Source organism: Volvox carteri (assembly GCF_000143455.1).
Source record: "Volvox carteri f. nagariensis unplaced genomic scaffold VOLCAscaffold_22, whole genome shotgun sequence".
In the NCBI taxonomy this organism is placed as follows: domain Eukaryota; kingdom Viridiplantae; phylum Chlorophyta; class Chlorophyceae; order Chlamydomonadales; family Volvocaceae; genus Volvox; species Volvox carteri.
Window position 1 is genome coordinate 522,006 of NW_003307565.1, and position 27,894 is coordinate 549,899.

The 27,894-nt window shown below is 58.9% G+C and overlaps 1 protein-coding gene across 1 annotated transcript; it reads left to right on the forward strand.

Annotated features, from left to right (window-relative positions):
- Positions 1-9,590: 9,590 nt before the first annotated feature.
- VOLCADRAFT_91665 (uncharacterized protein) lies at positions 9,591-27,151 on the forward strand (the record flags this gene model as incomplete). Its single annotated transcript, XM_002951099.1, has 15 exons — positions 9,591-10,175; positions 10,717-11,492; positions 11,652-11,688; positions 12,217-12,524; positions 15,662-15,743; positions 15,907-16,091; positions 16,283-16,336; positions 16,439-16,546; positions 16,679-16,781; positions 18,962-19,277; positions 20,020-21,426; positions 21,774-22,018; positions 22,696-24,239; positions 26,408-26,433; positions 27,111-27,151. The coding sequence occupies 15 exons, from the start codon at positions 9,591-9,593 to the stop codon at positions 27,149-27,151; spliced, it is 5,817 nt and encodes a 1,938-aa protein (XP_002951145.1).
- Between the last annotated feature and the right edge of the window lie 743 nt (positions 27,152-27,894).

A 27,894-nucleotide genomic window follows, 5' to 3' on the forward strand; every position in this document is an offset into this window, starting at 1 on the left:
GGGGGGTGGGGGTGGGGGTGGGGGTTATTTGTTGGTACTTGAAGCTATTGGAATGCAACTTCGTTGTGTTGGGTAGGCCATGGGAGTGAAGTGGCAACATGTTGTTTGTCTATTTGTTTGTTTGTTGCAATGTTCTTCTGCGGGAGGTGGGTGGGGGAATGCTGGAATGGCAGCGATTTGTAAGATGTTTGGAGGCGCGTGCACAAAATCTTGATGGTAAACCTCTCTCTCTCTCTTCCATAACCATAACACATCCCATCGCCACTAAAGCCTTGATACTGCTCGCGGCGTGACACTCGTTCCTCCTTTTTTTACAGTTTTGCCTACACATACGCATATACATGTGTGCACACGCGCACAACACAGGAGCAGGATAAAATGGCGTAGTTAGGAACAGGAGTTCAGCTATTCGAACTGGCACACTTTTACCGCCACGACCAAATGGCCGCTAGCTCTTCCGTTGCTCGTCCTTTGCTCGTCCAGCCCGTCGCAATCCCTGCTGTTTTCATGTCCTGCCCGATGTGTGACACCCCCAGCTGGCGGCGGAGCTGAAGCCGACGGCGGCGCCGGCGCTGGTGACTTGGCTGCTGCGGTCGCGTCCCGTAGCGCGGGCACAGCGGCTGTTAAGCAAGAGCGCTCAGGCTCGGCGGCGATGGCCGTCGGGTGCGGTAATGGCAATGGCGGCGATGGCGGTGCCGGGACCCGTACCGGCGGCGGCGGCGGTGGCGGTGCCGTCCTCCCTGTAGCACACCACTATCTCCACACTGGCACGCTGGACTTGGCGGATGTGGAGATGAAATCTTCCAGCCAGGAGGCCGCCGGGAGTGTACGACAGCGGCCATCGATGTCTGACGGACTGCCGGACGACCAGCAGCAACTGGATCCCCATCATCACCACCACCGTCACCGTCACTACCAGCTTCAGCAATTCCAGGATCGTCCACCTCCTCCTTCTCCTCATCCCGCTCCGCAACAACAGCAGCAACAACAACAACAGCCGCAGCAGCAGCAGCAGCTACAGCGGCAGCTGCTACAGCTCCGTCGCGCTGGAGGAGGAGAATCAGGAGCCGGTCTTGCGGTAATGATGGCCGGAGAGGATGCGGCTGACATGTCGCCACCGCCACCGCTCTATCCCCATTACCAGCACCACCACCAGCTCCATTCGGCGCCGCTGCAGCAGCAACAGCAATACGCCGCTGAGTTGTTGGTCAGTCAACCGCGTGGCTCACAGACTCTTGGGCCGGCGCTTTCCCATTCCCAACAAGTCTCGCCTCATCAGCACCAAAACACACACTCGCACTCGCACTCTCACTCGCTCTCCCACAAACACTTGGTTTCACGGTCTCACACACACCACCACCGCCAACAGCAGCAGCAACAGCAGCAGCAGCGGCAGGCAGAGGACACGGCGGACGTGATCGAAAACACCACCCTCGCGGCTCTGGGCGGCGGCGCGGTGCTGCACCCCGCCAGTGTACTCACAACTGCTTCCCAACCGCAGCCGCTACTGCCGCTACAACAGCTACTACCTCACCAGCAGCGGCTTCGAAACGACGGCGGCGGCGGTGGGGATGCTGCAGCGGTTGGCAGCGGGGGCCGTCCGGCCGACGCGGAGGCCGTGACCCACGGGTCTGCCGGCCGGGGCGACGGCCACCTAGCCGACCGCATCTCACAAGAGGCTGTACCGCAGGTGACGGAGATCCACGGGGCGTTTCCCGGAATGGCGGCGACGGCGGCGGAGGCGCTGGCGTTACACCAGGAGGAAGAGCGTCAGCGATTGGCTCTGGGGCCCGCAGCCGCTGTCGCTGCAGCGGGGGAAGCGGCGACGGCAAGGGCAGGGACGGCGGCTGCGGCTGCGGCTGCCGCCGTGGGGGGCATCGCCGCGGCTGCCGCCGACACCCAGGCCAGTTGGCAAGGAGAGGAAGATTGCCAACCCAGCGGCTCCCCAGGCGGCCCCAGCCTCTCCGCCGTCATGCCACAGTTCACGGAAGTCCATGGAGCCTTTACGCGTACCGCAGGCACCGCTGCAGAGGCACAGGCTTCGGGTCTGCTGCTGCTGCACCTTCGTGGTGGCGCTGGAGCGGTAGGGGATAATGGCGGCGGCGGCGGCGGTGATGGTGATGGTGGTGGACCCGTCGTCGTCGCCACCAGCGGCGGCGGCGGCGGCGGCGGACATCACCTTGGGACTGCAGACCCACGGGTCGCTCGGCCTCGTGCCGGACAGTCAATGTCGCAACCCGGTGCACGCCTGACGGCGCCTCGCGATGCGGAGGTTGTGGGTGTTAGCGTTACTCATGCAACGGTGGGTGATGGGGCAGGGGCTGACGGCAGTGCCAGTCCCCAGCTCGGACGGGGTGATGGCCCGTCCGCTGTCGACACTGCCGCCGCGTTGGGTTTGGGGGTCCACCCCCGGACCTGGCAACAGCATCATCAGCAGCAGCAGCCACACCGCCGGCAGCCACAGCCACAGCAGCAGCATGGCGATGAAGCCGTTATGGATATCGGACTGCGGTCACAGGGGCAACTACAGGATGAACACGCACCGCACCAACTGCAAGCACATCCGTTTCGGGCGGATAGGGGCGCGGCGGCGTCCGTTGCCGCGGCTGCCGCCACGGGGCGTGTCGCTGGGGATGGGGGGGATTCTGCTGCAGGGGCTGTCGCAGCCGCCACGGAAGGCGGAGGGCACGGAACCCCAAGTGGAAGTGCCGTACTAGGAGTTGGCGGCGGTAATAACACCCGCACGAAGGCAGAGTCCGCGCTTCACATCGCCCGTGGAAACAGAGAGCTGCCAAATCGCGCCAGCGGCAGCGGCGGTGGTGGCGGCGGTGGTGGCGGCATGGGCAGCTGGACCTTGCGTTCTGGCCGTGTACGGGCCGGTGTACGTGAGGGCTCCGCGCACGCGGGAGCAGCGGCCGCGCACGCCAGTCTCGACGGTGACGGTGACGGGGAGGCCGCACCGGTTTCCGTCGACGGTCATGGCAGCAACGGCGTCGCGCCTTTGGAGCCGTACGGAGACAATGACGGCGTTGCGACAGCGACGGTGTCGCAAAGCGGTGAGGTAATGCTGCCGCCGGTCGCCGTCGTGAACTTTGCCGCGGGTTTGGCTGGAGGGGTAGCGGCGGCGGCGGTTGAGGGGCCCGGGGTAGCTGCAGCTGACGACGTACAGGATGTTCAGGACTCCAGTCGCAGGGGAGAGGGATTTTGTGGACAGCGGCTGCATGGTTCAGGTCGCGCACTGTCAGCTGTCGCGAGCCGCGGCTGCGGCCGTGGCGCTGCAGACGGCGCGGCCGTCGGCAGCGGCGGAGGCGGAGGCAGCGGAGATGCGTTTGGCGGCGGCGCGACCCCTGATACCCGCTGGCTGTTCCGGCACGGAATGGCGGCGGCGGCAACGGCGGGGGCTGGCCGCCTAGGAACGCCGGCCTGGGTTCCTCACCAAACTTCACTGCCGCCTCACCAACAGCAGCACCTACAACAATCGCCGCCGCCGCAGCCGCGTGAGCTAATATCTCCCGCGGAGGCGGGGGCCGGAGTCCACGGTAGCGGCGAAGGATGCCGTCAAGCACAACATGCGCAGGCGGCCGAGGGGCCACTATCTACCCAAGCCGATGCTTATGGTGGGTACGACGATGACGAGTACGACTACTCGGACGGCGAAAGAAGGCGGGCGGAGGGCCCCCCACAGCCGCAGTTGACCATCTTGGTCACGTCCCACGCTGCAAACTCGCATCATACGGTCAGCGGTGGTACGGCAGTGGTTTCGGAGGCTGATAACGGCGTTGCGGGTGCGGGGCCGGGCGGCGCAGGAGGCAGCCCGGCAGTTGCGGCGTGGGAGGAGGAGTTTGATGGTCCTCATCGCCCGTTGGGCGGCTGCGACGGCGTAGCGCAGCAGGGCAGCTGGCGCGGCGGCGGGGAGGGTGAGGGCGAAGGCGCGGGCGGCGGCGGTCCTACCAAGTCCACCGTCATGTCGTCTGGGCACGTTGAGGCGAACCCACATCCACAGCGCACCACGCCGCGAGGAGGCGGCCGCCGCAACCGCGACCACCACCACAACGACCATCACCATCATCATCATCATCATCATCATCACCGCAATGACCTTTATCCCCAGTACAGGAATGACCACGCGCAAGACCTCAATGCTTTCTTTCCAACTCGAAGTGTCGCGTTCGGTGAGCAAGTGCAGGGTCCCTTCGCGCCGCTGCAGAAACAATATGAAGATGAGCGGCAGCAACAGCAGCAACAGCAACAGCAACAGCATCACAGTTTGGCCGGCTGTACGGCGACTCATCCTGGGCAGTCGAGGTCTAGGCGTGGCGGGTGCGGGGGAGCGGGAACGGGAGGGGCATCGGGGGACGTGCAAGGAGATGCGGCTATGGAGGGGGAGGAGGAGGAGGAGGACGGGGAGGCGGCGGCGGCGGCGGCGGCGGGGGCCGTGCCTGGCCGCCGAGGAGGCCGCGGATCCCGGTCTCGTGGAACCCGTGAGGCCGGCGGCGGCGGTGGTGGCGGCGGCGGCGGCGGCGGCAGGGGCCGTCGGGGAGGTCGGGGAGGTCGGGGGGTTCGGGCACGTGGGGAAAAGAGAAAGAGAAGCGCCGCGCAGTCCTCGCCCGAGCGTGAAGACGACCCCAGGTTAGCTGCTGTCGGCGCCACTGCCGCCGCCGGTAGGAGAGCAGCAGCAGCAGCAGCAGCAGGGGGCGACAACTAGGTACAGCAAAAGGGGGGGTAGAGGGGGTACAGGGCGCTGTGCCGTCGGGCCTACAGCAGCAGCCTTTGGCGCGGTGCGTATCAGCGCTACAGGTCGCACGTGTCTTCTCAGCAGTAATCATCGGAGGGGGGGGACTTAGTGAGCCGCAACACGGACAGCACGGGGGAGATTTGTTGTACATGCACTGCAGCCAGGGCAGTGCAAACCTAAAAACCCGGAGTATACGGGCCGGGTCGGGTATGCTCGCTTGCATCCCGTATGTATACACACATACACGTCCAATACATACATACATACAGGGGTGCATGGGCCTTGGGCCAGAATTTGACCTGTGGGTTAATCCCACGGCGGCGGTGCAGGAGCTTGTGTAAGGTGTGGCGATGCGGTGGTGGTTGCGGTGTGGCGGGATGGTTTGGCGGGATGTGCGCATGTGGCATATGCTGGTCTGTCTGCGTGGTTAGGTGGGGTGCGGGGATTGTAGCTCACTTGCTCTCGCGTGTGTGTGTGTGTGTGTGTGTGCCGATCTGCTGGCCTTGGCAATTCCGTGCTTGGCATGGGTGGCGGCGCGGGGTTGTAACCCGGGGCTAGCTTCCCCCGGCCCTTCCCCCCGCGGGTGGTGTCGCCGCCACGTGTGGCTTTTTACTTTTCTTTCTTTGCAAAGGAAGGAGTTCGGTTGCAGTTGGTGGTTTAGGTGGTTACAGGGCAACCAGCCATGCTCGTTAGGTTCTGCAGTCCTCTGGCGTGGACCCCTTATGCTCGGGGTCGTGTGCCTGGCGGTGCCTGGTAGTGTGCCTGTGCTTTCCAGAGCCTAGCAGGCCGCCCTGCTGCTCTACTCCCGCAACGGCGGCGATATCATGTCATGCGTGATGTAGGAGCGCGGCATCAGAGAACGCGTGTGGGTGCCAGACACCGTGCTTTCCATGAATAGAGTTTTGTCGCTGTGACGTAAACGCATGTGATATCGGCTTTTTTACCATGCACGGTATGCGTGAGGTCACCTCTGCTCTTGTCCTTGTCCGTGGTGTTTGCTCGCTCCATGCTTCTGTATGTGGCCGCGGCGGTGGTGATGGTGACGGTGGTAGTGCTGGTCTAATATTGCCAGTGACGGAAAGAAAGACAGCTAAGAAGGGTGGGGTTTGCCAGGCGTCCGTGAAGCGTTGTTTCAGTTAGGGACCTTGCATGTGGTGCCGCACGCTCACGTGTGCGATGAAGGATCTCCGTTATCCGTTCCGGCCGCCTTGTTGTTCTAGAGGTGAAGCAGCACCTCAGGGTGGATTAAGCAGCTTGGAGCGGTGGAGCCTATGTTTTACATATCTGCAGTATTACACAGCGGTGGCATGGATGGATTGGTCAACTCCGGCAGAGGAGGAAGAGGAAGAGGAAGAGGAGATGGGGGGGAGCTTCCCCCAAGCCGGGTCCAGATGCTTCCCTGAAGGTATGCCGGGGGTGGACTGGACAGCTCTAGGGGGAAAAGGGCGCGCCTGTACGTTTTGGGGGCTATCCGATTTGGTGTAAGGGGGCAAACTCGAGTCAGCGATGGACTTCCCTCCCCAAGCCAAGACTTCCGTTCGCCTGCCCTTACGGGCTTCAGATAGCTCCCATGGATTGGACGTCGGGCCATTTAAGCTCAAAATAAAGTACGTTTTACGCAGACCAGCCGTGCAGGTGGACCGGTGTTCCGTCATACGTCGGCAGCAACTCCCGTCACTCCCATCGCAATACGGCTGAGGGAACCGACCAGAGCCGACGACAGCGTCGTGGTCGCCTAAATACTTGATGCCAAGAGCGCAATACCCATCCTCTAAAACCACATTCAATGGAACAATGACAATGAAACTGCAAAAAGGGAGGAACAGGGCCTGGCGACTACTGGCGTGCGGCCCTTGATGCTGCCCCACACGGATATGAGAGGCTTTGCTGAAACATGACGACAGAAGGAAAATCGGGCAATACCAATACCAGCCATACGCACTCGTGAGCCAACACCTGCATCTGGGTTCGTTCCTAATAAGGGCCTATCCGCTAGTGGGGCACATCGGTAGGATTAACGTTTGGTCGGGCGCGACGGCCGATGCATAACTCGGCACTATGGCCTCTACAAGCTCTACACATGTCGGTGCAAGCCCAGGGCCAGCCATGTTCCAAAGCTTCTGAATAATACTTTACGTGGATAAAGTCTTAAGATGAGGGCATCGTAAGCCCCAAAACTGGCCAACCGTTAATCGACCAAATAAAGTGCGCCACGATGAACGCGCCTCGCCATGATGTACGACAACTCATCGCCATTTCGGATCTGTGTTGCTATATAAAACGTTTAGTTTATTATGCCACTTTATTGCGCTTCTGTGGTGTACTAGTCGGCTCAAGCTGCTCTAATCAGAGTGTAATAAATTGGCATCCCAGCTTGGATCGGTGCGCATTCTCTTTCAGTTGGTATCGAGTAGGCAATCCTGCCTACACGCTCCTCGCTGGTCGTCTTCGTCTTCTTTTTGGTTACCATGGCCCTTGTCCCTTCGGATTTCCCCAGCCAGCATGACCGCTCCCGTTCGCGGCCCAGTGATGCCGCAGACTACGCCGGCCGCCGCGCTAAGCCCTTCACACCCATGGACCACCCCGCCCCTGTCAACCCCGTGGCCGACACCATCACTTCTCCACGTCGCCGTATCACTCCGCCTCGCCTCCAGCGCTCGCCCCCAGCTTCGCGTACCCGTCCCCAAATCCCCGACACCTTCATCGCCAGTTTTTCGGAAACCATCGCTACCGCCATCCGCGCCGCCATGGCCAACCTCCCGGCCTGTAACGACCGTCCTCCCTCTTCCGTAACAACCCCCACCTACGCTCCCCACCCCAACGCCTCCCAACCCGCTACACCATCGTCGGCGAAGCTCAACCTGCTACACGTAGCCCGCGACTTTCCTACGTTTGATCCCAAGGTGCCGCATGCGGACGTCATAAGCTGGGATGTCCAAATGCGCCACAACTTCGAGATGGCCGGCATCCACCCTGATAGCTCAGGTGCTGCAGCCGTTGCCCTCGCGGTCCTTCGTGGAAGAATCGGAGATCACCTACGACGCCTCCACGCGGACCCTACCACGCGTTTCCCTTCATACCACGCGGTGCTTCGCGCCCTCACCCCCTTTGCCCCGGTCATCATAAACCGCGAACTCGATGCACAGCTCGCCCTGTTCGGCTTGAAGCAGGGTTCAGGACCCCATGGCCTTCGGCGCTACATTGCCGAGTACAAACGTCTAATGGCCGACGTGCCGTACCGTCATGAGATCGACCACGTCCTTTTCTTCGCCCGGGGATTACAGGACAACCTCCGAGCGGAACTCTTTTCACGCTTGGGCTACGGCGTCTCCAACGTCAAGCTCCAAGACATGATAGACTTGGCGCTCACTATTACGGCGGTGCGCTCACTTAGATAACGAGATGCCGCCCATCACCTGGGCCGTGCAGACTACTAACAACCTTGATGACCAGGCGACCACTGCTGGGATGATCTGATGGACACCGCCGCCGCCCTGAACCGTCTACCCCGGGACAAGGAGAAAGCTAAAGGCAAAAGAGAACACACTGCCGCCGCCAACCAAGGCACCTTCTAGGTGGGAGACCGTGTCCGCCTCGCACCTTACCCCATTACACTCCTTCGCCAAACTCCATCCTCGCAACATCAGTCCCTTCACCGTCGCCGTCGTCATTTCCCCGGTTGCTTATCGCCTTCAACTTCCCCCCACCTTCGGTCGAATTCACTCCGTCTTCCACATCGCCTCGCCTGCTTCCGCCTGGACGGTCAACGATCCCGTGCTTTTTCCAAAGCGCCGTCTCACCGCCACAACCACCTGGAGTCCGTCCCCACCACGCTGGAGTCCTCGTTCGACAGCACCGACACTATCGTTACTGCCGTTCGCCGTGTCTACAGCAAGCGTGCACGACCGTCCGTTATGTTCTTGGTACAGTGGTCTGCTAGTAGTGTAGTGGTCATGACGCGTCCTGGGAACCGTACGATGACGTCCGCTGCCTACCAGCGCTTCGTGCCGTCCTGGCGACCCCAGCCTGGACCTCGCGCCCCGGTGAACGACAATCGAGCGCAATTTCGGATCCGTGTTGCATTATAAGAAGATATTGTTGTTTAGTTTGTTTCGTCATCTTTATTGCGCTTCTGTGGGGTGTTCATCGGCCTAAATAGCTCTAATCAGAGCGTAACAAATTGGCATCCCAACTTGGATCGCAAGACATTCCCTAATACTTCTATCTGGAAAGAAGGCTACATCTCTTTGGCTGGTGTACGGTAACACCGCACATAGCTAAGCTTTGACAAAGCTCTCCACGGCATCCACCATTGTAAGCATTTGCCATTGTCAACCTTTTTCGTTGTTGAATTAGAATGGCACCATCATGTAAATGTATATAAAATAGCGATATTGATGTGCCCCAGCAAACTACGATGAAATATGGTCGTTGCCTCTCCGCAACCGTCAACTGATCCAACTCTCCGCTCTGGTAAACCCGAGAAACTTTCGTTGTTCTGCATTTTATCGGCGTAAGTGCCAGTAGGTTAAGGCTCTGGAGCAAATCTTCATCCATCAGCACTGATATTGCCAAAATAATACCCGTACCCGCCTTGCGGGTCTCTCCGCACTGCTGAACCAGAGGGCGAATGACACTGTCGTCATATTTCTATCGTCATAAATATTGTTACCACTTTTGCCCGCGCAGAACAAGCATTATTATCACAACGAGTCACACGACAAGTGGGACGTTCGCCATGGCTACGACAATGTCGTATGCGAACTTTTGAACCGGCTTCTCAACGACCTATGGAAGCACGTTTGTTACGCTTCCATGCAATCATTACCTGTGTTACTCCTAATACGTGCCCAAAATGAAGGTTCAGCCTACTGAAGTAGGAAAGCGAAATCGCGATGAGCACACAGACACGCTGATTAAATCTTTGCTAGACGAAGAGAAGGCAAGCAAGAAACAGAAGAGAGGTTCACCACATGCAGATGTCGGCACAAAGCCAGCTGTCCAGGTCCGAAAGGGCAAAACGTTTGCTGAGATCGAGGCGGAGGAGGGAGGACCCATTAAAGAGTCCCTAGTTGGGATGGCACACACAAAACGCGCGCTCGACCGCAAGAAGAGGGATGTGGAAGTTGGCGACACGGAGTTGGTTACAAACACGGAGCGCTACGAGAAGGACACGCTGGAGGTGGAGCAAGAGGACGGAATCACGTTTGAGCCCTTCAACCTCAAGCAGGAACGCGAGGAAGGCTACTTCGACGAGGATGGCAATTACGTGCTACGGAAGCAGGCTGGCGAGGAGGGCAATGAGGGAGAGGATGCATGGCTGAACTCGGAAGAAGCTAAGGTGGTCAGCGATGCAGTCCGACGGAAAATTGAGGAGCAGCGCGCCCGCGATGAGGCGGCCGCACGAAGAGGGCCCCTTACGGAACGACAGATAGCGCAGGTCCGGCTTGCAGCCTGTGCCACGCCTGTAATAGATACGGGTAGAAGATATAGGCTAGAAGCTCACTGCATGGCACACTGCGCGCGGCAAATCACGAAACCTAGAGGACACGAGCGATACCGGGATTCGGGCTGACGCCGCGAAATGAGGCAGGTTAGTGGTTAGGGGGCAGAAATCGGCAACACGTAGGGGAAGGGGATCGAGGTGGGAATGGCCGGCTCAGTATTGCGCCGCTGCAGAAAAGGAGCGAGACGCTGCAGCCACCCAATGCACCATGGCGCCAGACGGTCAGTCGTTACCTCAAGTCCTTCCCCCTGCGTCCGTCGGGTGTCCTTTGGAGGATGGGCATGCGGAGAAAAATCCCACCAACTCCAGGCCGCATCGTTGGTCCGCCTCCTCGTCATTGGTCATTGGTCATATCTAGTTCTGTTCCTTTGCTTTCTCATCACCTCCCTCTTCACACTCTCTTCACACTCCCTTCACTCTCCCTCAACTCGCTCTTCACGCTCTTATCTCCCTGCACTCTTCTCTCCTGTCCCAGCGCAAGGCGGACATGGCTGCCTTAATGGGCCCTGAAGAAACTGTCACTCGGGCCCTGAAACGCCTTGGCGCCGCCGCCGCCGCCGCCGCCGCTGCTGCTGGCGGCTGCGCCACCGCCGGCGGCGGCAGCGGCCTGCCGCACCGCGCCATGGGCAAGCGCGAACGTGCACGGCTCCTCGCCCAACAGCAGCAACAACAGCAGCAGCGGGGCATGGATACAGTCGCCGCTGGCTCCGTTGACACCGCGGTAAGGGTACGGGGGCACTTCACTCGCCTGACGGAACTGGCCGATGAGTTGCTCGGGGAGGGGGAGCTCGAGATTTATGAAGCAACACAGGAAGAGCTGCTGCGATCCGCGCGAATGTGGCTGCCCAACCTGACACTGGCGGCGGCGGCGGAGCCGCCTCCGATGCCGCCGTCGGGTGCTGCTGCTACTGCCGCCGCCAGCAATCAACGCGGCGCGAGAGACCAAGCCGATGACAGCGACGAGGATATGTTCGCGGATGATAAAGATGAGAATCGCATTGGCGAGAAGGCTGCGGGAGAGGGGCCAGGTAATCTAGCAGCTGCAGCAGTGGCGGCGGTGGATGAGGACCAGGACATGTTTGCGGATGATGATGATGATGATGGTGAGGCCGGTGGCGGCGGTGGGGCTGGACGTGCGGCGACAGGGGCTGCCGCGAGTGGTAGGGGCGCGGGCGGCGGCGGCGGCGGCGGTGGCGGAGGTGATGGCGAAGGCCGCAGCAAGCGATCGGAGCTCCTGGGCGACACTTCGCCGTCCGCTGCAGCAGCAGCAGCAGCAGCAACGCCGTCCATAGGTGACGCCACCACCGCAGCAGCACCACTACCGCCGGCAACGGCGGCGGGAGCAGCAACACCAGGTGGTGGTGGTGGTGGTGGTGGTGGTGGCGGTGGTAACTCCGCCGTTGACTATAGCTCCTGGCCAGTCAAGGAACTCAAGCGTGTGCTGCAGGTGGGTGCAGGAGGAGGCTTAATGGTGCAGTGATGTATGTGTGTGTGGGGGGGTTGGTTGCGGGAAGAGGAAGAGGGCGAATTAATGAACGGATGAGAAGCGCCGAGAAGGAACTGCTGAGGATGGCGCACCAGGGTGGATGGCAGGCGGGTGTATGTATGTATGTATGTATGTATGTATGTATGTATGTATGTATGTATGTATGTATGTATGTATGTATGTATGTGTGTTACATCCTGACGAATATTTGTGTTATTGTGTTACCCAACTGGTAATTAATACTCAACGGTTCACTACTCCGGGTTTGGAGGAGGAAGGCAGTTGAAGAGGAGCTTTCCCGGGCTTAATATAGTTCCTAGTTCCTAGTTCCTAGCATCCTCCTGGCATCCTTCTGGAAACCAACTATTGACGAACCGCATCACGCTGTCCCACCCCCACCCACCCCCCGTCAGTGTCGAAACCTACTAACGTTACATGCTTTCGGTTCCAAATTTTATCGCCTCCGCTGTGGTGTTGTGTCCTGATCAGGAACGCGGAGTGGATTCCAGCGGGTTCGTGGAGAAGGCCGACCTGGTCGCGAAGGTGAAGGAGGTGGTGGACGTGGCGGGTGGCACCACCGGCGGCAGCACCGCGGCTGGGGTTCGTGGCGGCGGTGGGGAGGGGGAGGGGGAGTTCGTGGCGCCGCCGGGGTACGTCTTTGACCCCAGCAGCGGCTACTTCTACTCGGAAGACTCGGGAATGTACTACGACACCAGCAGCGGTGGGTACTGCCAGGCTGTGACGGGGAGGTGGTTCTATCTGGATAAAAGCAGCGGGACGTTTGTGGATTGGAACCTGTGAGGCACGACAGACAGACGGATGGACAGACAGACGGACGGACAGACGGATGGATGGGTGGATGGACAGACAGACAGGCGGATGGATGAGCGGATGGATGGACAGACGAACAGACAGACAGACGGATGGACGGATGGACAGACGAACAGACAGATGGACCACAGGATAACCTTCGGGGTAGCCTTCCAGAGGAAAAGACGGACATACACACACACAGAGAAACGTGCGGACCACGGACGGGATGTCTCCTGGATCAATGAGAGGACATATGGACAGGCCGGGCGGTCGTGATGCCCAGGAGGAGGAGGAGGACGAGGAGGAGGACGAGGGCACATGACGGCGGCATGAGGACAGACGGCCCTGGGGGCCCGCACGGCACGGGAAAAGGGGAAGCGGGAAGAACGGTGGCCGGCAGGGTCCTAGCTGGTTCGCATGCTGCCATGCACGAAGATGTAACGTTCTTTAATTTTAATGGACGTTTGGAGGAAACAACACAGAGAAGAAATATATAATTATTTCGCGGCTTCATGTGTTTATTAGCTTCATCACTACAGCTCCACTCCGGTACGTGTGCCGTACCAGTTGTACGGCAAAGACCATGGCTCCTCTGCCAGCATTTAGGTAGATGAATGTTTTGTACCGAAGATCCGTACGGTGTACGGTTGCTCGTCTGCAGAAAAGTTGGGGCCGTGTACACGCAGAGCTCGCGGACATCCTTCGCGCGCGGGAAGGTGGCTTAAGAGTAACCCGCCTGCCTCTTTGTCTCACTCCTGATCAGATGCACTTTCAAATTAATTAGCACAGGAAGGTGCTTCCTTGGTCATTTTTTTCCTAGACACCACGCCTTTCATGTACTGCAAAAGCCGTTTCGCCGTCGTACATGGCGTTGTACAGAACCCGCCGCGCAACAAAATGAAAGGAATGAAGACCGCCGATTCGTTTAATCGTTCCACACGGCACACGTTTTTGAGGTTGCCGTACACGCTAGGCTGTGTGTCCCGTGAACATCTCCGGCACCCCCCGGCTAACCAACTTCTCACACACGAAGCAAACGTACGGCATTTGGAAACTTCCCGCGGCAACCTTCAAGCTTTTTGACCGCCTTTAACGCCGGTCGCCACACTCTTCCACGGTAATGACATTCTAAGGGCGTTATTCCACAGTGGCCGCGGGGTGCGAAGGGGGTTCTTGGGTGGGAGGGAGTGTGTGCACCACCACACCGCGCTCTCCCTTCGGCGATGATGAGCGGCGAGCCAGTGTGGGAGGGTTACGGGGCCCTTAACGGGGGATAAGTTGCCGACACCGCATCTATGCGGGCAGCGTGATACTGGCGAGCCAATGATAACACCCTTTTCACCCTATTCTGGTGCATTAGACATTTTACCGGAAAACCTTTTGGCAAGACGCGCAGCACGAGCTGGCCTAGCATTCCGGAGCATTCTGGAAGTTTTGGTTGCTAGAAAACGACGAATCCGGCAGCATTTCGAAGGTGTTGCGAACGATGGGAGATTGAAACGGGCTCCGCAGAGCACGGCGGGGCGGGACGTGTAGCACTGGGCACGGACCTGGTACCGGGAATAGCCAGATAGCCAGACGTCTGACCAAGGGGGTATGCGGTGTAAGAAGGCACATTAAGGGGGGGCCGGTAATTGTAAGCAAGCAGGTTCAGGTCATCTGTGTGCAGCCCGCATCCATGCTTTGTGGGACAACATAGGCGAGCGAGCTTCTGCACATCCACTCGCCCCCCAATCAGACCTGGTATGGGCTTTCTAGGCATCGAGCACATGAAGGGACGCTATAAAGTGGGAACCTGAACGTCTGGCAAGGATGCTGGAACAAATATGGTCCCACCGCAATCCTATATCGTTCCCTTTGGTCGTAGTATCCTTTATGACTTGCTTTGTCTGAAGTGCGAGGTAGGCTGGTGTGCTTATAGGCGGTCCGGCAGCCCTTGAGCCCTCGGCTCGTATTGGGCGGTTTGCAGGTACGGGGAACGCACCCCACGACCATGTAACACACACACATACACACACATACACACACATACACACACATACACACACATACACACATACACACACATACACACACATACACACACATACACACACATACACACACATACACACAAACACACACATACGCACACATACATACATATACACACATACATACACACCAGGGGTTGTCAGTCACTCTGTTCACGAGTGCGTGTTTGTGCGCGCCTCCTACCATAGACTCTTGCAAAAACTCTTGTAAACTCAGCACTTAGCACATCCACCCAGCCTAACTGGAATTCAGCCCCTGGCTTCCCAAACGATCAACGGCCTCTGAAATGCGCGTTGGAGACTGAAGAGGGTGCGTCACCTTCAGCACAATGTTGTGTATAGTTTTGCCAATGCTTAACGTCGAAACGTACTCCACCTCCTTGCCATCCGCCGGGATTTCCTGTCCCTGTGCGGGCATCCACCACTGCAACGGCACTGGACAGTAATCACTGAGCAGTTCTCTTTACCTTATTTTACCTGTTTTGTTGATGCCACGGGAATATTTAAAACCCCCAGACGAGTCGCTCTTTGGTGTAACGCGAAGGCGAGGATATATAGAGATTCATCAATCATGCTTTTCCCCGCATTGCCCTTGTGCCCAAAAGTGGGCTCCCCTTCCAGGGTTCCTGTGAACACGCATGTTTAGAATTTTACTACTCCTGATTTTCTGCAGCAATCTCGCAGCGCCACCAGGCCAAACCCCCTGCTCGCAGTGCCTTTTCTATGTATGTAACTGGAATGTTGCGGATCAAATCTGAATTACCCATCATGCACTTGGCAAGTCTTTCAAGTTCGGCGTCAGCATCCTGGTCCGGAACTTCACGTAGCCCGGAAACGCTAGAAATAGAGTCCCCAAAAACGAGAAGTTCATTGTTAGGCGATGGGTAACCTTGGACGAGCGACTTCAAGCGCCCAATCACCTTCCTCGTAGGGCCCGTTCCTCATCGGCGTCCCGGGGTTAGCTAGACCTGTGAGCGTGCTGGTGCGGCGTAGCAGGCACCTATAACCATATTGCGCCCGTTAAGCTTGAGAGATCGACCACTGATCCGTAACCAAACACTGTCCATGCCCTTCACTTGCGCGCATAGGCTAGATAGCGCGACATCCCGGTACGGCGTAACGGACAAAACGGATTTTGCAGGAAAACCAGCTACAGGCTTACAGCTCAAGGTACGAGGTTGCCTAAGTCCACCATGGATACTCAGCGACTCTTTTGCATCTCAACTCCTCAAGCTGCGATGAAGGGAAACTTCTGATACAGCGTCTTGAAAACACCTGGATCAATGCGCAATTATATGTTGTCTCAAATCCTATCGTCTTGCAAATTACATAGCGTGGAAGCAAGTCGTTGGTCCGAGAGTGCCTCTTACGGATTTGCAATGATGCTATGGTGAAGCAAACAAGAGGCTACCGGGTCTGGGACTCGGCCAGCGAAGGTGCCTTGAAAGCAGGCGTACGTAAGCATGGACTTGGAGCATGGGAACACATTCGAAAGGACCCAGAGTTCGCGATTCTCAGGTGCGACCTAGGGTTTGCCGCCGCCTTGTAAAGGCACAAATGTTAATTATTTAGTATGCCACAACGAATATATCATGTTCATCTATTTTTCTAGATAAAATGTGCCCTTCTGATGGATGACTCGGCAGTGGAGTGCTCCTTGCTGATTCACCTTTGACTTGGCCTCGACCCTACTGGTTCCCGTTTCTCAGTGATCGGACTGGAGTGCAACTAAAGGACAAATGGCGTAACCTAGTCAAATTCAGGTGTGTTAACACGTTGGGAACTTGCGGTCGCTGCTGAGCAAAGGACCACGTGATGGAGAAGTTCCTGTCCCGACCATCATCCGTTCTGAATCCTGGAGCCAGACTGTTCACAATTGGCTTTTGCATATATAGGCATATTGATCCGGACGAACAGCGCACATATAAGCCTAAGACCCAGGGGCCCTGGTCGAAGAAGTACAAGCGTGAAAGGTGCGCATCTTATCGCAACGCACGGCGCCGCAGACTTCCCCAGCAACACATCGTGTACAATTCCATGGCTATGGGGATGCTGCCGGCGGCGCTTGCGCCAGAAAACTGACGGGACGCTGCTTTCCCACACAGAAGTCAAGGCTTAACCGGGACAGTGTCCCCTGTGAGCGGTGATGGCGGTGGCGGCGTGTCGGAGGACGAAGGGACGCAGCATGTGGCCGATCCGCAGGCACTGGTGTGTGGGAAAGATGGGCCGCGACTAGCTGGGATGGGTTGCGGTGGGGGCCATGCTGAGGTCGTATGTGATGGGCTGCGGTTTTTCCGAAGGACGACGCGTGCATGCACGTCGGGTAAGATTTTCAACTCTGTCCTATCGTGTTATTAGGTTGGCCAGGCCGACCTAATTCTCTCTGCTTTACACCGCAATCGAAACCAAGCCACTGGTGCGACTGAGAGCAGCTCCTTCCTAGCCAGTTGCAGTTGGGGGTAATTGCAACGCAACCGGCACTCTTGCATGGTAATAGCAGCAGCAGCAGCAGCACAATTGACGATTGGAAGTTAGCACTTCGCAAAGTGGCAGTGCTTCAGAAGGTGCATGTGAAACAAGGTATGGGATTTGTTGGGCTCTGGCGGCTACCAGGGGCATCGTGCAGCGAGCAGGCGGCAACTTTTTACATGGGCCCTGCTGACGTGATGGCGAGGAGATCAGCTGTAGCAGCAGCAGCAGCAGCAGCAGAGTCAGTAGTGGCGGGGTCAGGCGTTGCAGCTGCATCATCATCATCATCAGCAGCAGCATCAGCAGCAGTAACAAGAACTCCCAACAACACCAGCACATCAGTAGTGCCAGCACAGCGCTACCAGCGGAGGTGCGGATGCAGCAGCAGGAACAGCGGGAGCAGCAGCCGTCAGCCGACGTGGATTGACAGGAGGTTTTTTTTTACCATGTCACATGTCCAAAGGCAGAGCCGTAACAGCAGTGATGAAAACTGCGGCGCAAATGGCGTCATTGGGAAGGAGTTTTCTTGGCCCCGTCCTTGCATGCATATGGCTTGTATCCGCCAGGGGAAGCCACCGCTGGGTCAGCAGTTTTACATATTGCTGCCGTCGGCCGCAGCTGCTGCTATTGATACTGATACTTTGAAACTCTTATTTTTGCTATTGGAGCAACATATTAGCATAGAACACATCGCGCAGTGCGGCGTTGCTTCCTCCGTCACCCTAAACAACAGATTTGGGTAAGGAGGTGGGCAAAGCGTTTGCGGAGCCAACGGGAGTTATTTCTTGCGCAACGTCCTGGGTAACCTCTTGGGGAAAACCCAAATGTCCCCAATACGCCAGAAGCCTTAAGCCCACCTTTAAAAAGGAAGGGGGGTGGTATGGCTGCTTTCTATGCGCTGACTGACTGTTGGGTGAGCCAGCCGGACCGGCAGATCTGCAGCGCCCACTCACGTCCCAGCGCCGGCAGAAGCAGGGACGGAAGCAGTAGCACCGACACTGTAGCGGCGACACCGGAACCCAAGCTCCACAGGCATTCCTCGGGGCTTGGCAAACCCCCCCGGAGCGCGTGCCCGCTGCCCACGTGCCGGCCCTTCAGTGTGTGGCTACGTACAAACGTATGTATGTACGAATGTATGTATATTACGTACGCACACACGTATGTATGCATCGATGTAAGGCTGCCAAGCTGGGGAAATGACTGGTAAGGCATTGTGTGTTGGTCCCGAACCTTCCAGCCGGCCGCTAAGGACTACAGATGCTAGATGGGCCCTGCGGGGCGTCATTAGTCCGCTCGCCGTGGAGGAGTCCAGCAGCGGCAGTGAGGAAGGGAGCAAACATGATTGGTGGCCGCATCTGCCGCAGCCACGGCAGCAGCAACAGCGCCATTGCCGCAGGATGCGCCACAGTATTAGCCGCAGCAGCACCAGTAGTAGCTGCAACAGCAGCAGCAGTAGCAGCAGCAGCAGCGTTCTGGGTTTGTGCAGCTTCTCTCAGTCCATGCTTGCTGCTTTCTGCATGGGCCCTTTCCTCTGGCCCATCGCGCCCGTCTTGTCCAGGTCTATCTGTGTCTATCTTACTGCGTTTCTATCCTACTCGGAGATCACTAAAAGCCGCCTCCTCCACCGCCGCCGCCGCCTCCTATATCTTGAACCTGTCCACTGGGTCTCATGGCTTTGGGGACTTTGCCTGGAAATGGTGCAGAAGTACACTTACTACTACTAACAACAACAACACTTGCTATATATACCAATTGTAGGCTTTTGTTTTGTTGTCTCATCTCTACGCATATTCCATGGATACAGTAGAGCACATCGATTCATGCAGCTTTTCCTTTAGCCTTGGTCTCCATGCCGTGGTCTCTGGCTTCCCTTCCCCCGCCCACTCCGCTACCTTTTCCCTCCCAACCGCTCGCGGCAGCGCCAGTCGGGCCGCTCCAACGCGCAGAAGCGCAAGGCCATCTCAGACCTGGCGCTAATGCTGGAGGGGGACGGCGCGGACTTCTACACGGGCAGCGAGGAGGACGACCCCGCGGGCGCTGCGGCTGGGTGGAGCGGCAGCGGGGCTGGAGCAGTCAGCACGGGTGCTGGGGCCGCTGATGGTGGTGGCGGCGCTGGTGGCGTGGTGGACGGCGAGGGCGGCTTGAAGCGCGGGAGGCCCCGGTCAGCGGCCCGCAGCTCGGTTGGGCGAGGCAGCGCGTCTCGCCATCGCAAGGCCATGGAGGACCGGCGTTTTGGTGAGAGAGAGAGAGGCTCTGTGAGGATGAGAAGGGGAGGGGAAGAACAAATCTCATGAACACTACAGTCTAAAGGGAAGGAGGACATGCGGCTGGAGTTTAGGTGTGGGGGAGAAAGCGCCGCATGCTCCATCCCCCGGGGAAAGTTTCTGATGTACGCCACGTCTTTTAGCACAATATGGAGGAGGCTACCAGGAAGCTGGAGAGTGAACATGATAATAGTGGATATGTCATGTGGTGAATGTAATTCCCCACAAAAAATGGGAGGGGGGGAGGATAAGAATCTGTGTGCATGTCGGCGAGAGCATGTGCAATCGCCGGGGCCTCGCTGCGCTCGAAAGGAACTGGAAACGGGGGCAAACGGGGGGGCCATATTTACTGTTCGACGTACGTTATGATATGTACGCCGCTGCCCCTGTGTGTTCCGTTCCGAAGCACGTCTAACCGAGAAAGGGCAAAGGAACTCCTTTGTGTGCCTCTTTTCCTCGTTTTTCAACGCATAACTCGACGCATAACGGCTGGATCTAATTTTGTTATTCCATCCCTAGCTGTGAAATCTAGGGATGCAGATGGTGCATGCGTGCGTGGCATAACGTGCGAATATTAGAAGCAAATGACCCCTGTTGGAGTGTTCTTGCTGCGTTTGGCAATGGGTCCTCAGCGTCAGCACTACGAATTGAATTACAGCGCTGTGTGCGTGTATGCATGATTGCGTGGCGGTCGGGCTTCTTGCTGTTTCCAGGTATTTATGACAGGCGGAGGTACGGATTTGCGGAAGACGGCACAGCGCTTCGGGGCCGTTCTTACGACGGCGAGGGCAGCGGCAACGCCAGCGAGTCGGATGGCGAGGGGGCTGTTGGTGCTGGCGCCGGCGCCGGCGCCGCCCCTGGAACGGCGCTGCCGCCTAAGGGCCGCCGCCGCGGCGGGGCCCGCCGTGGTAGGGATGGCTCTGACGACGAAGATGAGGAAGACGATGACGTGGGCGACCCGGACAGCGACTCGGACGGTGAAGCCGCAATGGACGAAGCTGGCGGCGCCGCCACCGTCGCTGCCACCGGCGGCGGCGGCGGCAGCGGCCGCAGCCGCGGCCGGGGCGGCGGCAGCGGCGCCATCGAGGAAGACGTCATCAGCTGTCCCTGCGGCGTGACGTACGATGACGGCGAATTGATGATTGAGTGTGAGTCTTGTGCCGCGTGGGCGCACATCGACTGCCTGCGCCAGCAGGTGGCGACCGCCCCGGACCGCTACCAGTACAATTTTGACACCTACCACTGCAGCGGCTGCCAGGCGGCCCTGCGCTCCCTCCAACATGGATCAAGGCAGCCTCATGGCTACGGCAGCCGCCAGGGCGGTTATAGCGCCGCCGCCGGGGCGGGCACCGGCGGCTTGGAAGCCGGTGGCTCAGTGGGCGCGGGCCTGGGGTCGGCGGCGGCGACGGCGGCAGCGGCAGCGGGCCGGTCGCGGCGGCCGCCGATGGCACAGGGGATGGTCGCGCCGTCCGCAGTCCGTAACGGTGTGCACAGAGGTCCGCCAGCAGCGCCGGAACAGGAGAGACAGCGAGACGGCGAAGGCGAAGGCGACACTGCTAGCGAAGATAGCCAGCGGAAGGCATCAGAGCTCAGTAACATCTTGTTGGGCCTTGCAAATGGGCGGATTGTGACCGGCAGCAGTAGCGGCGCCGCTGGCGCGCGCCGCGGCGGGGGCGGCGCTGCTGCTGCTGCCGGAGCGGGTGGTAGCTTCTCGAAGCTCGGACCTTTCGGTCGGGCATCAGCGCAGCCGATGCCTGGGTCAGCGTCAGCACATCGGGGGGGCAGCGCTGGCGGCGCAGCCGACGCGAACGGCTTCGGCGGCGGAGCCGGTGGCAGCCCGATTGCTCGCACGGGCTCTGTGGGGCATACGAGTAGCAGCGGCTTGGGCGGCGCAGCGGCGGCAGCAGCGACGGCTGGCGGGGACCAGACGGCCTCGTTCGCACGGGATGTTAGCGGCAGTGGCCGGTTGGTGAAACCCGGGCCGCAAGGCGCAGCACCAGACGGCCTACGGAAGGTTACCCCCATCGCCGTTGGCGGCGGCGGCGGCGTCGCCGCCACTGCTGCCGGATCTACTGGGGCCGGGCCCGCCAACAGCAGCGGCAGCAGGGGCGGCCTGGACGGTAAGTGTTTGCCGCGCGCATGTGTGCACGAGAGCGGTTTTAGCATGCAAGGGTATGTGTGTGTGTGTGTGGAGGGGGGATAAAGGGGTGTTACGCCGAGCGTATGGTGGGATTCCCAACGCGTCCGAGACGCTCAGTCGCCGCGTGCTAGGTGAGCTGTAGTAGAGCCACTGAATTATTTGTTTATTATTTATTTTATTTTATTTATCCTCCTCCGCCGAAGATGCAGACATGCGCAAAACGTGGGCCAAGATTCGCACCCCGCATCCCCTTGCGGGACGCTGCGTGTGTGTACGGCTGTCGCGGTGTGTATTGTATTGTATTGTATTGTATTGTTGTTCCCGCAGGTGCCGGCTCGCCTCCGCCGCTACTAGACGGCGGACTGCCGCTATTCCAGGGCTCCGCCCCCGGCGCCGGTGCCGGTGGCGGCATCATCATAGGCGGTGGCGGCTGCCTCGGGGTCTCGGCTTCCGGGCCCAAGATATTCAAGCCCGTGCCGAAGCACGCGACTATGGGCGGCCTGTCCGGAGGGCAGCTGCAGCCACAACAGCCACAGCAAGCACCACAACACCACCTCCTGTCTGCGCCCAAGGTACCTCCTGTGTCTGTACCGCAACCCTTGAAAAAGAAACGGCAAAGGTCCATTAAGGGGTCCGTTTTTTTCTCTGGGTGGGCACGGCGCTATCCGTCCGTCCGCCAAGTCTGTGGGAGTCGAGGGCCAGGTGCAGCCCGCAGGTGTTTTGCTGGTTCCGTCCCCTCTTCCGTGCCTGGTACGGAACCGGATCCAGATCCAGATCCGGATCAGTTGGTCCATGGCTAAGGATTATGGCGGATGGACCAACCCAGTAGCGTCAGTAACGAATAAACCAATAGATAGTAGCGCAGCGCCGAGACTTAGTTACCAACAGTGATTCGGATTTTGGCAACTGTCCATCTGCTTGGGACAGAGCTTGGCAGGCCGGCTGGCTGGCTGGCTGGCTGGCTGGCTGCGATCTACGGTCTGCCCCCATAGGCTGACTGCTTGGGCACTGGCGGGATATTTTCCTAAGCTTTCTAACGCGCACACTGAGTGACTCTCACCAGTCAGGGCCTTTCCTGGGGTCTGATATGCTTTGCATGTATGTAAGTATATGTGTTTGTATGTCATTTCTACGATTTATCATACCATACAGCACCAGTGTTTGTATGTGTATTGCCTACCTAACTTTAATAACCATTGTTTCTTAACTTTGTCCCATAATATGCCCTATTTCCCTCACGTCGCAAAAGGCGAGGCCGCACCCCGCACTTCAGCGTGGTGCAAGCCAGCACAGCCTTCAGAGGATGCTGGAGGCTGTTAATCCTTCTGCGGCTGCCGCAGCTGCTGGAGGGTGTGGCGGAGCCGTTAGCGGCGGCTCCGCCGCCGCCGCTAGTGCCCGGGGGCTTCCACTGACCTCTGTGCTGGAAGCAGCCGGTTCATTGCAGGTCGCGGCGGCGAACCTGTGCGCGGCATCCGGCCGGAAGGCAGCGGCGGCGGCGTCCGCCAGCACCGGCGGCGCCGCCGCGGCTTCCGACGGTGTCGGCAGCTGTGACGCCGCAGCTGGCGGCGGCGGCGGCGCTCTGCCGCCGCGGCCACCATCTAGGCCGCCGTCTTCCATGGCTCGCGAAGTGGCGAATCGTATTTTTGGCGAGTCTGATGATGACGACGCCGGCGGCGTCCTACGTCCTCTGTCGGCGCTCCGTGGCGGTGACCCATGGTTCCTAATGCCGGCGAGTCTCAGCCGCGCCGCCACGCCGTCCGCCTTTATCGACAGCATCCTCCGCGCCACTCCGGACATTGTACCCTTGCCAGGCACCTCGCCGCCGCCATACCTGGCGGCAGCGCTGGCTGCCGCGGCGTCGCCTCGCTGCACTGACCTTAATGCGCTTTTGGTGCAACAGCAACAACAACATGCCGCCCTTCTACAATTGATGAGCCAGTCCGCCGCTACGGCACCGTCGCCGGCGTCTGCCGGGCTGCCGCCGCCTGCAGCGGCTGCTTCCGCATCGGCCATCCTGCCGCCGCCACCGCTCGCTCGGCTGCCGCCGCCTCTTGCAGGGGCAGGGCTGCTGCCGCCGTTCGTACCCAGCCCACTGACCATTGGCGGCTTGCCATCGGCCTGGCCGGCCAGCACGCCGCCCCCGCCGCCCTTACCGCCGCCGCCGCCGGTGTCCTTGCACCCGCCGAGCAACAACGGCGAACCTGTCGCCCTTCATCCTGTCCTCCGGAACTTGCTTATTACAACGGCACAGCAACAACAACAACAACAACAGCAGCAGCAGCAACAGCAACCTCAACCTGGGGATGGGGTCCCACAGCAGCAGCCGCATCAGATTGGGCCAGGCTCGGGATCGGCTGGGACGGCGAACGGCGGAGGCGGTGCAACGGTGAAGGAGGAGGAGGGCGCAATGGGGCCACCGCAGCAGCAGCAGCAGCACAGCACGCAGGCTTCTTCAGGTCAGAAAGCAGCTGCCGCTGCCGCTGGGTTGTCCAGCGGCGGAGGGCCTGCCGCGTGCCTTGTCGTATCACCTCTTGGACGACCATCCACGACGCCGCCACTGCCCAGTGCCGGCTCGAGCGGCGGCACGGCGGCGGCAGCAGCGGCGGCGGCTGGGCCTTTGCGGGACGTGGCTATGGCCGCTGCCGCCGCCGCGGCTGCGGCTGCGGCGGCGGGCGGCAGCAACGGCAGCGTGCCGCCGCCGCCGGGCCTGGATAGCAGCGGTTCATCTGTGGCTGCGTTATTTGGCCTGGGAGTAGGAGGACTTAATCTTAGTGTATTGGATCATTTACGAAGGTAAGGAATAGTAACCAGTATCGGTTAGATAGAGGTCACTGGTAAGATGAAGACATCACGTATTAAGGAACAGCACGAAAAAACAGGATAAGGTCTGTATGTATATCGAGAAGCACTGATAGTGTGACACGTCATGAGGACTTCGCGGTGATGTGCTGGCCTTGTCGGAACTAAAGAAACCTTGCTCCCCAACCCCCCAACCAACCGACCAACCGACCAACCAATGTCAAAACCCAACTACCACCTAACGTTCAATTATCGCCAATTATCGACGTGATGTCCTTCCCTCGTTGTTGCTTCTCCGCTCTGTCCATTTTGCATCCACTAAACCCCTGTCTGTGCCAACCAAAATCTTCAAATCCCCAGTTCGAGTCCTGATCCATACGTTTTCTTCCGTACTTCCACTCCGGGACCTGAGGCCATCTTACAGAGTTTCTTTCCGCCGCCCCCTGGCGACCTGCCCTGGCTCAAGAGCACCACACCGCCCCTTACCGGAGCGTGTAAGTCTGGGATTTACGTGGGGGGGAGGCAGGAATGGGGGCCATTGGATTGAGGAGGAAGCCGCGAGGTACTTGGTAACACAGGGGGGGGGGAGGGGACGAGGGGAGAAGACCCTGGAAAGTTCGTGATTCGGTGCATGAGGTTGGACAGATGAGGACTAAGAGAATAATGTGTATATGTGCGTCTGTCTGTCTGTCTGTCTGTCTGCCTGTGTCTGCTTTAAATGATCTGAGCCGCGATGAGGAAAATGGCCTTTGGTGGTACACGAATAACCTTATACCGAGAAGAGAGTTCCGAATAGTCACCAGCGACGTGTTAGAGTTTTCCCATGAAACTTTAAAAGTAGCTTGGATTTCCAAACTGAATGATGCCAGTTGCCCGTAGAAATAAGCGGGGTGCTGTAGTAGTGGCGAAGGGCGGCTTTGGTGGTCGGCGGCTAGCTAGAACTGACTACAGACAACGAGGGCAATCTAAGGTCCCAACTAGGTAAAATTTCAAAACCTCTATTTCTTTCCTATATCCTGAGCTAGCGGACAGAGCGGAGGGTCATGCTGCTGCCACAGCGACGGCAAGCAGGCTACTATCGTATCTGGTGGCACAGTGAACCCCCCGTCCCGTGAAAGCCGAAGGTTGACTGACCTGTGAACAAAAGAAAAAACAAGACGTCTTGCAGCCACCTTACAACAACTGACCTCCTCTACCTCTCGCTTCCTAGGCTGGTCCAGGGGAGAAGTAGCCGTACAAAGAAAATGTATGTATGTATGTGTGTATGTATGTATGTATGTATGTATGTATGTATGTATGTATGTATGTATGTATGTATGTATGTATGTATGTATGTATGTATGTATGTGTGTATGTGTGTGTGTGTGTGTTTCAGGCAATGACGATGTTAGATGATAATTGGGTTAGAAGGTAGTCCATTACTCCAGATTCAAAGACGAGGCCAACACATGGTGTGTCGGCCCCTCCTCGCCTAGCCTCACCTCACCTCACCTAGCCTCGCGTTGCGTTGCGTCTGAAACCCTTATCCCCCCCCCCATGTCTGTGCTTCATCCACCTCCCCTTTTCAGCAAAAATCAGGCCTGAAAGTGCTCCCCGCGTTGTTGCCGCCCTCTCTTGTTGCCGACCCATTCGCCGCTGCAGGCAATCTCATTCTCATTCTCGTGTAGTGTTCGCTCGCTCGCTCACTCGCTCTTTTAACCCCCCGCCCCGCGGAATTGAATCGCAAAAGAACATCATCCCCTCTTTCCCCCCCCCCACCTTTCCCTTGCCGCCCATGCCTTCCCATACCCTCACTACTGACTCCGCCCGGGGTCCTTCTTCCTCCGGAACCACCGCCACACGCCACCAACGCCGCCGCCAACACGTACACGCCAACAATGCCACCTACGCCATGCCGTTGATGCTGTTGCCATCGACACTGCCACACAAACCGCTGCCAACACCGCCATCTCTGCCACTGCCCTGAAACACCGGTTCAACGGCAACTCCTCCGGCCGCTGCGCTGGCCGGCCCCATCATCCCCGCCTCCCGCCAATCGTCCCAGTAGCGGAGGTGCTGGGGCAGCCGCCCTCCGCGGGACCTGACTCACTCAACATGGACCGGTAGCCGCCATCCCCCCACCTCTCCTCCCCCTTTCCCCCTCCCCCTCCCCCCTCCCCGAGGTCGCCGCCTTTAAGGACGCCTTTCGGTCAGTTCTACGTCTGGTACACTCTTGCCCTGGCAGCAGCTTCATTCATTCACGTGGTTCGTCTTTCCCTCCCTCCCCCGTCACCTCTCCCTCCCCCCGACACACACACAACCTCATTACACCCCAACTCATCTCACCATCATTGGAGAGTCTGCTCGAGTCTGCCGGCACGCCGGCGCGTGGACATGGGTCCCGTGCTATTTCTTTCTTCGCCCTACGCCCATTCTGGCTCTTCCCACACGGCAAAGGCGAACCCTGGGCCGCCTCTACCGGATGGCCGCCACGTGCTGCACCGCGCACCCACGGTTTTTTCAGCCTCAGAAGTGGGACACGTCGGCATCTATCTATCTAACCCTCCGGCCTCTTTATCTGTATCAGTGTGTGGCGGGAGGGAGTAGGGAGGGATGGGAGCAGGGGCTTTGCACGTACGGCAGGGAGCAAACTTGCGGGGATTGCATAACCATACCGACGGGCATGGACCCAGGGAGAGGGGTCTCACCCGCGACGTTTGCAGATGCGTGGTGGCGGTGTGCGAACGCGCGTGTGTGTGTGTTTGTGTGTGTTCGGTGCAGAGCATGATGCCCACGGAAACATGCATGGCGAGCATTAGCATTAAGTAGCATCACCCCCCACCACCACCACCACCACCACCCCCACCACCGCCACCGCCACCACAGACCATGACAGTGACACACACGTGGCATCGTATCCGGCTTAATCCCCTCCCGTGCGCCTCTACTGAGGACAGGTGATTACGGGTGGGCGGGAACTGCTCTCGAACATCGAAGGGAATCCAAGAACAGCCAGGACATCCTCGTGTTGGGGGAAATCCCGGGGAAAAACCCTAACCCGGAGGACCGTACTGCACCGTACCGCACCGCTCCGAAACCCGTTCACAGAGGGTGCCCGGGAGCAGCAGCAGCCCCAGGGCCGGGAAAAACCCAAACGACAGAAGCTCTTCCCGTACAGCATAGACTGGTAGCGGAACCACGGAAGAATGAGGTGGGACGGTGGAGCGCGGGTTTGCGACCCCGGGGTTTTGTTTCCCCTTGCTTTGCTCGACAAGAAGAGGTTGAGGTGAAGGGGTTTAGGGAAGAGCCCTTGGGAGAAGCTGAAGAACGCTCTCTCTCTCTCTCTCTCTCTTATCCGTGCGCGCGCGCACTCGTGCTGGGGTGTTGGTGTGGACCGATGTGGATGGTGGACTGTCGGCCGTGCAGGCGTGCAGGCGGGCGGATGGATGGATGGGTGGACGGATAACCACGGGAAAGGTTTTCAGCCGGGGAGGGGGTTGGGGCTGCGGACGGGCGGAGCGAGCGGCGGGTATGGTAATACGGGCCGGACGGAGGGGGGGATTGGAGTCCATGACCGGTGTGCATGGCCTTATAAATGGGCTGCTATGGGTCATTTCTGACTGTCAATGTTATTATTCTGTCTGTTGAGAGCCGTTGGACTTTGCGGTAA